General features: G+C 34.7%; 1 protein-coding gene across 5 annotated transcripts in view; it reads left to right on the forward strand.

The window, feature by feature from the left end:
• Positions 1–13,722, forward strand: part of ORC5 (origin recognition complex subunit 5) — a 68,781-nt gene that overhangs the window by 21,811 nt on the left and 33,248 nt on the right. For all 5 annotated transcript variants that reach the window (XR_007203168.1, XR_007203169.1, XM_048301644.1 and 2 more), the window contains 2 exons: positions 1,643–1,690; positions 5,300–5,410. Coding sequence is in view for 3 of the 5 variants with exons in the window: in XM_048301644.1 (XP_048157601.1) it covers positions 1,643–1,690; positions 5,300–5,410 (159 nt within the window). In the remaining 2 variants the exon portion in view is untranslated. The remainder of the gene's footprint in view (positions 1–1,642; positions 1,691–5,299; positions 5,411–13,722) is intronic.

The raw sequence follows: 13,722 nt of genomic DNA on the forward strand, positions 1-13,722 counted from the left end.
TAAAAGATGGTAATTGAGCTGCTCATCTGCACTACTCTATAGATGCTAGGCTGTACTACAGCTAAAAATAAAGTCACAGTTTGGGGCAACCTGGAATGCTAACAGCCTGACAGAGCAGGGAAGTGATAATTGGTACCACTGCTGTTAGTTATGTGAAAATTCAAGAGCTTTGCAGTAGATTGAGAGAAAAATATGAAGCTGGTTTGGAAGAAAGTCTTTAAAAACAAGAAAGAATAGCTATATTTATGAATTATATATGAAATCTTTAATAGAAAACAGCATTAAAAGTGAATTGAAAATTAGCTCTTAATTTTGTGGGGTTTTGTGCTTGCACAGAAGTTGGGCACCATATATACCACACAGAGATCCCAGCATAACCTGTAAAATGATGAATGCAGTTTGTTGTGATCCATCCCAAGCATGCTGTGTAACCTCAGGCTTGATCACTTTCCTGTCCGAAAGGTCATGGTTGTCACTGCAGTCATGATATAATTATTACTTTGCTATCTCTTAAGTGTGTCTGATATGTATTCACTGAATTAACTGGGGTTTTTTTAACCAGAAAAACCATGTGAAGTGAACCTTTAAGCCCTGTCTAATATTTAGCTCTTCAGAAGTCAGTCAAGAAAAACCACATTTACTGAGATACTTTTGACATGGCTGAATATTGAGGGCCACAAATACTAAGTACAAGATTTTAAACATTATAATGAAAAAATAATTCCTTCATTTGAGTTATTTTTTTCCCTGATTTCTTGAGCATGCTTATAAGGTATACTTCTCAGGGCTGTGGAAAAAATCATCAGGTGATGAAAGAGCACTTGACTATGCTTAAAAAATACTACAACTCTCCTCTAATTTTACCTCACACCTCATCCTTCATGTCTCTCTTGGGTTTTTTTGTTTCTTTTTTAACCCATTCATTTGTAACACTGTTTACTATATTTCTGCCCTTGTCTTGCCCTCACATTTTCAATTGAGATCCAAGAGCACTTGATTATTTTATTTCAATAGTCCTTCCTTTCTTAAGAAAATTTTAAGAAGGTGCAGCTTTCAATTATGTTCTTTCCTTCAACACCCACCCCTACCCCTTTTTCCTCCCCTCCTCCTTCCTTTTGTCATTTAGCTCAAGAACCTTGAACTACCTTTGTATTGTATTGATTAAATTCCTGGTTGTCATTCTGCCAGCTTGTGTACCATCCAAATTCTAAAATAGGGTCAATAAAAGGTGAAAATTCTGGTGGATTTTATACATGGATACATTTTAGAAATTAAGATAGTCATCATCTGTCTTTTTCATTAGATGATTGAGGATATGAGGAAGATGAAGTCATATTAAAAACAAATTTTTACTACTTCTCATCAATTCCTGAGTAGATTAAAAAAACCCAAAACTTATGCACGTCACCAGAAAATATTAGCATGTTGTGTTTTGGCTTTGCACCATTTGGGACAAGGTGAAGCAAGAAGTAAGGCAAGTGTAATTTTAGGGCTTATAGTAAGAATGATTGGTAGTAACATCAAAGGCAAATACTGGAAGTGTAGTAAAGTAGTAGACCTAGTGTAACATACTACTGTTTGTCGTGTATACATTCTTTGTTGACTGTGTTAATTATCTTTGCTCTTGTCTGTTGTTTTGCAGCATCATGGGAAAATTAGAAAGACCAACTTCATGAAGAAGCATGAGAAGGTGTGTATTTTATCTTTCTAAGCTGAGCTTGCCAGCAAGTACTTTCTTTCTGCTGTACTTGTGAGTTTGTATTTCATTTTGTGTCATTGATTACTGTAGAAACAGCAGAATTGCAGAAATAACAATTTTTGGTGCACTTGTTTTGTATGATACAAATTTCTGAGAGAGACATTTTTATTTTATTGAAACTGTAACGTGAAATTGTCTCCTAAAGCCATATTTTTGTGTACAACAAAGTGTGTTTCGTAAAGCTAGTTAAAGGACATCATAAGTGGAGTGGCCAAGTATCAGCATTTATCTCAAAAAAAAAAAGTTATATTCCTTAAAAGATTTTTATAGAAAGAATTCTATAGTGAAGGAATTGAAATACAGGGATAAAGAATTACAGATGTGGTGTTCTAAACACTCATTTACTTCAGTTGTTGTGACAGTATACCTTTGCTCAGAGAAGCTTGTCTAAAGTGTTTTACAGATCAGATTCACCTAACTCTCGTGGGTGCCTGCATCTAAACCAGTTTATAGCCCGTGCAGAGCCAGTTGATGCAGTCATTGGAGTGTAGGGTGTGATTTGGCTCACACTAAAGTACGTTCTACCTTCAGGCAGATGAATTGCACCACAAATTGTATTGATTACATTTCTACTGGCTGTATGGGAACTGAGGAAACTGGTTTGGCAGTCTGTACCGGCTTGGCAGGAAGCTGACATTAGGTGAAATAAATCCTTCCATAAAAGTTTAGGGTACAGCAAGACTAAAAATCTATTTTGTGATTCTTAACTATGTCAGTCCAGAAGCTGTGGGGGTTTTTTTAATTAGAACAAGTGAATCTTGTGAATGAGGAGAAGAAACTGACTTACCATTCTATTAATTGCCCTGTTGCTGATAAAAGCAGAATTTGTTGTGTTTCTTTGAATGGTTGTCCTGGAACAATGCTTTTCCAGTTTAGTGACAAGTGAGAGATCTTCTTGGTGAAGCTTGATGAAGCAATTTTTGCAGGAGTGAACTTTTTCACGTATCAGTCTGTCAGAAGATCGAATGTGTTGGTGTGTTTATCTTGTGTGTCTGCTTCAGCTTCAGTCTAGGATTTGTTTTGTATCAGAATTTATGGCTTACAGCTGAACCTGCTTCATTTATATAGCAACCAGAGAAGTCTGGAAATACTTCCTGCATTACAAAAAAAGGGAGAGGTATTGTTCAGTCTTCAAGTACATGCTAAAAAGATTGAAAATTCAGTCAATTGAGGTTAAGGAGTTTCTTCTTTTTGTGCAGATAATTGAGCTCAGGTTAAGCTTTTAAAGAACACTTGGGGTTCTCATTCTTGTTTGTGACATTTTAGAATGTGAATAAACGGCTTGCAATTGTGGGATGGTGAAAGACTTAGGCTAGGTAAACAGAGGGAACATGAAACTGGCACTGCACATAAAAAGCATGGGCACACATAGTGGCAACTGAGGGAAGGTCTTTTTGAACAATGGATGTATTGCCTAGGTGGAAAGGTGATAGAGGACATACAGAGTTATTTGATGGCTATAAAACTTTCTTACCAGGTTTTCTGACTCTTTTTGTTTTTGAGAGATGTTGAGTCCCTTGCATTTTTATAAATACTATCCTTTGTAGCATTCTGCCTTATCTCCTTGCAGAGGATGTGTAAAATTCTAATTCTTTACCATGTTATGTTTCAAGGAATTTCTAAACCATTGTTACTCTTCCAAGAATTTATTCTCTTAGAATTAACTCTTCTGCTTTTTCTAGAGGGAATCATTTCTTTTAGATAATTTGAAAGCTCCAAACAGTATTCTGTCTACATGTAGAGCAAGAAATTTCTGAAGTAACTGTATATACTAAGCAGAGGATCAGAGATTGCTCCACGCTAACTGCATTTGCTAGCTTCTTGGAGTGCGCCGTTTTTAATTAGTCTTGTTTGTTTGTTAACAGTAAAGAATCTGCTTTACAGAACTGGCATGTGTAGAAGCAGAAGGGCAAGTGATTTTACAGTTCATAACTCACACCACGTCTGCATTCTGTCTGAGGATGCCATGCTAGAGTCTTGGCTATGTGTTGCAGCGGGGATTTCTGCAACATGTATAGGACAGCGAGGCCCGTGGAAAAAATTAGGGACTGATTCTTGATAGATGTTTTAGAGATCTTTATTCTCCAGCTGCATGGCTGGCGTCCTGCTGAAGAACTGCTGCAATCACAGGACCAGCAGGGTCTTCCCCCAGGCAGGGGAACACAAAACAACCAATGGAGAACAGGATTGACCAGAAAGTGGGGAAACCCCTCTAGCCCAGGGTCCCCTCCCCCAGGACCACATGGCAGGGGGGAGGAACCCCAAAAACTATGTGTTTCCATGATTCTTCACACAGCTTGCTTTGTTAGCCAAGAGGTAGCTTTGGGGACACCTCCTGGATTTGAAAAGTTAAAACATGTATTTGAAGTACTTTTTGGTTTTCCTGAAGAAATGGGTGGTTGTGTTTTGCTGATGACGACTTAATGCCACAGAGGTGCTTGTGGTATATTTGAGGTGTTCTTTCCCAGAAGCATTTTGAAACAAACTTTGCCTTGAAAATCCTCTTTATTCTTGGCTGCACTGCTAGTAAGAAGAAATCACTGTACACTACAGAAAAGGCAACTGGATGTCAAAGTAGAGAGAATTAAATACAAACCTAAAATAAAACAAGTATTTCCCTTGTAAGAACTTTTGAAAGTGTGGGTCATAAATCTCTGTAGTCCTAACTATGCTGCCCAACTTGGAATACTGCCCAGTTCTGCCTTATAAACTGTACATCTCCTTTTTGTAGAATTGGTTATTTTGAAAATGCTTACCATTGAACAATCAGGACTTTGTGTATTTCTTTGAATTTAAGTGAATGCAATGTTACTACATACAGCAATCTGTAATGCCTATGAAGGCCATCCTTGTCAGCTGAGGTGTGAGGTATGTAAGGTGCAAAAGAGCTCTGTAGATGTGAAGTTGAGTAAATATGATGTGTTCTGATAACACAGTTGTCTGTAGCTGGCTGGTAGCTCATTATACAGCAGCTTTTACCAGCCAAGAAGCTGACCTTGGGCTCAGCCATCTGAACTCTTTATTTTAGTCAGCTAAACCTGTGGGAGGCATGTGCACTCTGAGTCTTACACTCAGCACTCTTTGTGTTGCCTCTAAAATACTCTGTCCAGTTTTGTCCTCCTTCTTTAGAAGAAATCTTTGAACTACCTGCCAACACAAGCTGTTCTGTGATTCATTCTTTGAAAGCCATAAAACATAGCCTTTCCTCTTTATTCCTTAGATTGGGCAAGGTCATTAAATAAGACAAGTAAATGTATAAATCTAGTGACAGGAAAGTTGGCATAAGATCCTCTGTTACAGCTCAGAAGTGTTCCTATTAATTGTGCAGTTTGAACAGTTGCCATGTTAAATAGACTTTTTGTCTGTATCTTTTTCTTGATCAATAAGCATGTATTCAGTGTTTTCCATAACATATAAGTAGGCGGTATGAAAGACTACTGTGAATCACAGTGCTTCCCCAGAGGCCAAAAAGATGAGATTAACATCATGTGGTACTCCAGGAAAGACCTACTGGATTAAAAAGTGGTGTTTCTGTTGCAGACCAGCAATCACCTTCTTGGGCCAAAGCCATTTCCCCTGGACAGATTGTTAGCAATATTATATAGTATTGTGGACAACAGAGTTGCTCCAACTGCAAATATATTTTCCCAGGTGAGTGTGTATTTACTTTTTTTATTTGCTTTTTAGTGTCTGAAATTCACAAAGTTTTAAGCCATCATTCTAATTAAATGTAATGAGAAAACAACCACAACACAACAGGTAGTTTACACTGAAGGTTCAGAGTAATATTTATCTGCATTACTAGCTGTGAATCCAGTACTTCATCTGTGTAATGGTCTGAAATCTGCTAATAGCTAACTTTTTCCCTGATCCTAGACTGTGGTCTGTGCTGATCAGTTCTTGGTTTCTCTCTGAAGTCTGTAAGCCCATTTGCATTTCGGGCTAAGTGTATAAATGTTTACTGTCCAATGGCTGAAATTAGTTACCTTGTAACACATGGTACAAAAATGTAGTGGTGAAGAAGAGGGAATAAGGTATTTTCAGGTGAACAGTGTTTGCTGTGGTACACATACGTACTGTTTTTCATTTGAACAAAATTTAAGTCTTGCAGAGAAAAGTATCCCGTTTCACTAGATGGCAGCATAGCTATAGAAGTGCATTGAATTAAGTAAATCTAGTATTTTCTCTAGAGCTCTGGGTTTGTCAGTTTGTATATTGACCAATTCTGTATAAATATGATTTTCTACTATCAACCTCATTCTTAGATATCATTTTCACCTTAGAAATTCTCAATTTCTTTCTGCTTTCCAGTTGTACTTTAATTTACTGAATTATTTTCCACTTTTCCTTGTTAGATACCAAGTTTAACCAAGTAATATTTCAGTTTACTGTCTGCATTAATGTAAAGTTCTTGGGACATACATGTTTGTTTGTAGGACGTTAGCTTTGTATTCTCTTATTTTTTGCTATCAAAAGCATTTTGATATACACTAGATGTGAATGTATTATCTAACAGCATTTTACAGTTATATTTTCAAAATTAGTATAGCTGCATATTTAACAGGCATTCCAGGTAAGAGAAGAACAAATGTTATTATTCCGATGTTCAGTTAAGTAGTACTGAAGACGTAATTTGGACATGGTATAGTTCCACCTTAGACTAAATTACAGAATGAGCAAGTTCAAAGAAATGCTTCATTCTAATTTAGAGTTTGCACTAGGTGGCAGTGTTATCAAAGAATAGTTGTAATTCTTTATTTTCTGAATATCTGGAGATTAGGCTATAAAAATATTGTATTTAATCTTAACTGGATTAGGGCAAAGAATTTAAAATTAAATCTGTTTATATAAAAATTGAATTCTATAAATTATTTAAGACTATTTTAAGTTATAAAGCAATTTTTACATTAAATTTTAATTAAAAATATTGAAATGTCCAGTGCAAAGTAATATAAAATACAACAGAACTTAAAATAGGTTTGAAAAGTAGTTTAATCTAGGCATCATATTTAACTGCTTTTTTTTTCTTGAATGGTTTAAAACAATTTGCATTTCACTGATTTTTGTCATTAGTTGTTCTGTAAATACATTTTTCAAATGAAGTGAATATTTAGGAGCTGGCTTATCCTTAGCAGTATTGATACATTTTACTGTTAGATAATACAGTCTTTAGTTTTCTTGTTTGTGTGTACAGCATGGAAATCATTATAAAATTGTACAGAAGTTTAATATGCTTTAACTCAAATATTTGGCTTCTTAACTGATTCACGATTAATTTTTTGTTCTCTTTAATTTGTAAAATCAAGGGCTGTACATGAACCAAATGCGTATTAATTCTCCCCATGTACTGTCAGAAAATAGCATGCCTTAGCTTTAAAATTGATCAACAATTGCAGTCAAGATTCAAGAAGGACTAGGAGCTGCTTTAAGATCTGTCACTTGCTGATTTCATGATATTTCTTATTGCTTCTTGTTTGCCTGTATAGTTTCTATTCACATGAAAATTTTGGTTATTAGCTTTTCAAAAGTGAAACTTTTATGCTAATGAGCAGCAAAATTTCGTTTTTTCTTCTAATGGTAGGTTTTATTGAAAATGTTTCATTTTTCTAAATAGAATTTCAACTTAAAATTTGAATCTTAATCTTTTGCCATTTAATACTCCTTAAAATGGTCTCATACTCATTTTAAGCAGAGTTAGCATGTTTGGTTTAAAAGTGTGGTCTTTGCAACCAATACAAAACTAAACAACTTCTGCTGTAACTTCTTGTTGTAGTTAGGTTACAGGAGAATGAATTGGGCCCATTCATTTTTGGTTTTTCTCACTAACTAGTATAAGGGAGTAGCACCAGGGGGAAGAAAAGTGCTTCCTTCTTCTGCAAATGAAAATTTTTTCAGTTACCCCCTTAAAAGTTGAAATTTCTCTTGGGTTTGTGCTCTTTTTAATCAAACTTTTCACGCATCCAGTAAGGATTTTTTGAGAGAAAGTTACTGTAAGGTTTGGGGGTTTTAATTATAGCTTCTTGATCTCAGTACATACATAAATTGTCTGTATTCATTTGAGAAGTTTTCACTGCTCATTTTTCTCCAGAATATTCACTGTTTTTCTTACTAATTTGTTATGATACTGTTTTTTTAACACATTGTGTATTATAACAGGTCACTGAATTTGTTTAAATTTATTTGCTTATTTTTTAAACCAAGAAGTTGGAGGTTAGAGAACTATTGATTTCTGCAGCCATTTGAGAGGATGAGATCTTAAAATGTTTTTCTTCAGATACAATTTTGTATAATATTTTAACAGATTGAAGATGATATTGCCATCAGCAGTGGGCAGTACATTCTGTGCTGGGACAGAACTTGCAGAGTTGATGGTCTCTTTGGATATATGGCTAAGCATGTGGCTGAAGTGTTTTAAAAGATAAAACATGGTGAAAATGTTGAAAAGAGGCTAATGCACTTTCACACAGTGCAAAAAACAATGTGACTGGGGCATTCAGTCTGCATCCTACAACAACAGAGAAGTCAGAGTTTTCTTACTTGGTACAGCAGGAACAACCAGGAGTATTATTTGCGTGCCCATATGAACCCACTGAATATAGTGCAGAATAGGAAATATTCATTGTGTCCAAGTGCAATTACAACAGAATGGAGGGATACAAAGAAACTTTATAAAACCTCCTGAAAGCGCTTTCTGCTAAGGTTCCGTGAGTGTTCAGTTCTGGTTTGTACAGGAGTAGTGTTTTCTTTTAGGCTTCCCACAGAAAATAGAAAGTCAGAAATACAACATAATGCTCTTCATAAAATGTGCCTTAGTATAGGTCACAAATGGATTTATGCACAAAGCATTGGGCAAGAATTATCAGCACCAATTTAATTTAAATGAGGTCATTTTACATTGAAGAGGCTGTTCTTATCACAATCAGTAAGCAAGCAGATATTGTTGTTATGGTTTACAGGCCAAAATTAACCAATGCTTTTTCCTCTAGCAAAATTATTCAGTAATTGCTTCTTCAAGTTAATTCAGTTCTCCTGATCATTTTTCATTTTTCTAGACATTTTGTCTTGCTTCTGCTTTCTTGTGAAATAGCCTTTCATAAAGAGGATTGATTAGATCTACTTGTAGTTTTGAGCTATGATGTCATCTAAAGTAAAAGGGAATGAAGCCATTTGCCTTGCATACTTTTGCATTTTTTATTTCTGGTAATACATCCCTGAATATTTGGAAAAACATCTATGCAGAGAGGTTTGATAACTTCTCAGAGTATATAACAGCTGAAAATTACCAAATAGGTAACTAATCAGTAACCTCGGTTCTGTTTGCATTTTCACTCTAATGCATTAACTTTGGGTTATCCCAGGTTTGGTTTTAATGTTACTCATTATATTTGGCAAATATTTTCAGATAGTTGTATAGTTAGAATTTACTTCTGACTGTAGTGCATTTGCAGTCAGAGATTTCTAGGAAGGCTGTTTATGAGCATATGGAGACACATCAGGTATCTTACACATCATAGTCTGTATTTCATTTATTAGACATTCTTATTTCTTTGATACTGGATCTACGAAAAGCATTTGAATTTTCTTAAGAGTATCACAAATTCATAAAACTAATTTAGTTATAAATGTGTAAGAATTTGGAATGAAGGTTAATGGACCTAAAATTTTTCAATCTGTCATAAAGAGAAATAGCATTGCAAATTGTCCACGGAGTAAGAACTTTTTTTTGAAGTCAGAATAAATGCAGATATGAGATTTAGAGTAGTGCGTTAAGTGCCATATGATATGGGTCTATTAGAAATACACAAACCACTGATGTACATAACATAGTTCCAGCTGGAGGGAGCCAGAGGAATGTAGTTTTCTGTAATTAAGGGAAGAAAAAAGTGCCCTTTCTTAGAGTGTAAAAATTGAAGAGATTTTTTTTTTCTTTTTTCTTGCTTTTTTGTCTGCCTTACATGAATAGAATAAGAAATACCTAAAATTCTGTATGTAAACTGGCAATTTACCTGTGAGATTTCTTTGTCCCTGTTGTGTTGGAAGCATGCTTTATGGCTTTCTTTTTCAGATGACAATTTGATGTTTAAACTACCCTTTTTTTGTAAATTGACAGCTATGGTAAAATTTAAGTTGCAAGATTGGAACGATGCCTGGTTTTGTTATCTACTTGATTTGTATTATGGCTTATATATGTCATAGCCTTTCTGGACACCAGATATCCACATCCTGATTATACTTCTGTTACTGCATTACATTACATTCCCTTGATGTAGCAATTTGATAAAGAGGAATTTGATTCTATGATTCTACAGTTCTGTGATTTGATTCTATGAGTACCGTCAGCAGGTTTTTCCAAATGGAAAACACTCTTAATAGCTTCTACAAGCTCAGATTGTGTTAGTGTTTAAAAATACGAAGCTTTTCATTCCACGTTTGACAACTCTTGACAGAATAAGAATTATTCATTTTTGCTAGATCAGCTGTATTGTGTTCCAGCTTTCATTGCTGTTACAGGGACTCCTCATAGGAACATTTTGCATCTGGCTTTAACATTATTATTTAATGCTAATAGAATACCCTCTATTTAAAACGTGAGCAGGTAGGTGAATTTCTACAGAAAAAGCTCTGGTTTAAGATGTGTGTTTTTTTACACTGTTCCCTAAGAGGCCTTACAAAGCAGAATGAAGATAAGTGGAGCCATTTTTATTTTCCAGTATGTAAGAAATACAGAGCATGTTCTCATACTGGTTATATGTCAGTAAGTAGATTAATCTTTAAATTTTTTTAAATAAGAAAAATGCTGGAAAAATGACAGTTCCTGCTGATTCTGTTAAACCACTTTTCTTTGCTTCCCTATTACTGTGAAATTCCCTCAGTGTTGTGCTTGTCCTTTTTTTGGATAAATGGATAGAGTCAGTGCTAAAATTTTACCTGAAATAATTGAGAAGTTCATAGCAGACATTAGCTACATAAATGTGGGGGTGACTTTGGAAGAATATATTTCTATCCTGTTCTCAAATTAACTTAGCATTTAGATCTTTATGACCAAAGTTTATATTGAGACGAGATTTCTTGTCTTCTGGTTGAATGTTGTTAAAAAAAAGCTTTTTATCTCATAGATAATATTGCAAACCGATTCAAGACGTCATTGAAGCATATCATGCATCTGATATTGGAGAGTGTCTTTGCTTTATACACCCATAGGCGCTACTACGATTTGGTAGACTTGAATAGTTGCGTACAAAAATGTTTATATGTTTGAATAATTATTTTATATGTTGTTGAAAGATGGAATTCTTAAGTAGTGAATATTCAGAAGGGAGATGATTGTGAAAGTTATGTTTCTCTTGGAGCTTATTGTGTATGTAGATTTTTTCAAATTTTGTTTCTGGAATATAAGCAAATATATTCTCATGTATTTCCTATTTTTATCACTTCTTGAGTTTTAAACTTAAATTACAAGAGAGGATGTCATCCTCTGCTTCTGTCCTATTGATTCAACCTGAAAATGACTGTTTGCATTTCACTGTCCTCTTGCTTCAGAGGAAGGTACATAAAATTGCCAGCTTAATTCATTCTGACCACAGGAGTTGTCATCTCTGGAATGATCCTGCTATAATTCCATGCAGGGGGAAGCATTTACTTTTACAAAAAAAATTGAACTATATGGGAAAAGGTCTTAAAAGCTTATTTTTGAATTTTCTTTTCTTTTTGAGAACTATTTAGAATTATGGAATACCTCTCTATCTGGTCAAGCAGAAGATCTTTAGAGCTCCCCAATGACAGGAATGATCAAATACCAACCGTAGACTCCGGGCTTATCTCATTCTCATTACTGGTCTAAATAAACTTCCCGTCCTCTTTCAGTGTGTAGTGAAGATACATAAGACACATTTTGCCAGCACAGAATATCTGTTAGTCTTCTATAATGTCATATATCTCACACAGCATTCATATAAAACATATATCCCTGCATGTTTATTGTCCAAGTGGGTTTGTAGTGCAACCTTTTGATCCTGTGACTTCATGGTTGCCCATACCTAACAGATTATTTTTGTATTGTTAGAACATCTTTTTTAGCAGCTGGCAATTTGTAGCTGTGGGGGTATTTTTAGACAATTTTATATTATTACTGTTGTATTTGATCCTAGCTGGTTTTGATCCTGTATCCTTTTATAGGTATATGATGCATCTGACACACTTTATTTTCCTGGATCTGGCTATTGGTTAGAAAGTGCAGTAATCTATTGATCTCATTGTACTGAATTGTATTGATCTCAGTACTCTGTTGATTTTCTGTAGGTTTGGGAAGATGGTGGTAAGAGGTAATAAATAACTCCCATTTTCTCATTTTCTGTTACTGGTTACTGGACTAATCTGGCAGAAATTCATGAGCTGAAATGGGAACTTAATGTGATGCACAGCATGGTGACATAGTTAGCACTTAGGCACCAACTATGGCAGCCTGAGAGAGCCTGCTGTTAAGCAAAAGGAAAGGAGAAAACATTACTTTTAACCAAATAGCTGACTCTATTTTTTTTTTTTCAACTCTGAGCACAGCTGTGAATAAAAATAAAAGTATTCTTACTTCAAGTAGTACTTTCTAGTTAAAATTGTGAAGAGACTGACATGTGATTTCTTCTAATTTTAATTGATACAGAAAAGATCTTTTAGAAAAACTAATAGTGTTTTACCTATGTTATGTTGTTTGACCTAGTTTGATCTAGTTTTCATTTTTGGAGGTATATTGATAATACAGCTTTACAATTTCTTAGGATGCTTTCTTAATCAAATTCTATTCTATTCTATTTGAGTTGTTTCTTTACACTAATTTAAAGTAGAAAACTTACCTTATTTCTGTGAAGAGCTTATAGTAATAGGTTCCTGCTTGGCACTTAATCTACGTCTTAAAAACAGTGTATTGAAGACAAATTGTTGTGAATTATTGAAAGCTAGTTTAACGGAAGAAATTTTGGTTATGACAAGGCAAGGACTATTGAGAGGGAAGGGGGAATGAGGACTTCAGATGAGATGAAGTTTATCGGGAAGATAAAGAGAATTCCTAAGTATCTTCTCTAGAACATCTTACTAATTCTAAACTTCCTTGCTTTTTGATGTTAGTTTTTTATTTGTGTAGCATGTCCCTAAGAATTTGCTGACCAGGATGTAGCTGTGTTTAAGGCTTTGTAAAATTGATTTATTGTAAATTCGTACTTTTCTATATATAATCAAATAGAAATTGTGATGGAGGTAGGTATGTAAGTTTGCTATGTAGTGATGAAGAGTTTATATACTCTGTGAATCTGTTAATAACTTTCACAAAGTATTCTTGTGGCCCTGTGAACATGTTATATATTCCCTTGTGCCTTTCACATGTCTTAGATTGCATGCTATATAACCTAGGGAATGTGTTGTATCAACCAGCAGTTTCTTTAACTTCTGTTCTCTTGGCGCATTATTTGTAAATAGTATTTGAAGCTTCAAATCTTAACTTATCTATGAAATGTGTTAGTGTATCAAAGAAGTAAATATGAATACATGAAAGACAGACCAGAGTTTTCCTCCTTCCAAACTCTGTCCTTTCCATCCCTTTCTTTACACACTTATTTAGAAATTGGTTTCATGTACTTACTGGAATGAACATCGTTTTATACTCCAGGAACAAATTCGTGCTGTGTTTACATCAAGCAGTTGCAGCTGAAGCTTGTTAGTGATTGCCTCCCCAATTAAAAAAAAATTCTTCACTGTGGTACATGAACTCCTATTGTTTGGAGATAAATAATCGGCTCATCCTCTCTTTAGGGAAGAACAAAGAACATAATAGTACATCTGGTTCATGTGTTAAGACAGCAAAGATTAATTAAGCAAGTACTGCACAACCTCTCTTGATAATACATATATCTAAAACCAGCCTGTATAAGTTTTTTAATCACTTTGCTTTAACCATTTAGTGTATGCAGAAAGTC

Source organism: Corvus hawaiiensis, chromosome 4, assembly GCF_020740725.1.
Source record: "Corvus hawaiiensis isolate bCorHaw1 chromosome 4, bCorHaw1.pri.cur, whole genome shotgun sequence".
NCBI lineage: Eukaryota > Metazoa > Chordata > Aves > Passeriformes > Corvidae > Corvus > Corvus hawaiiensis.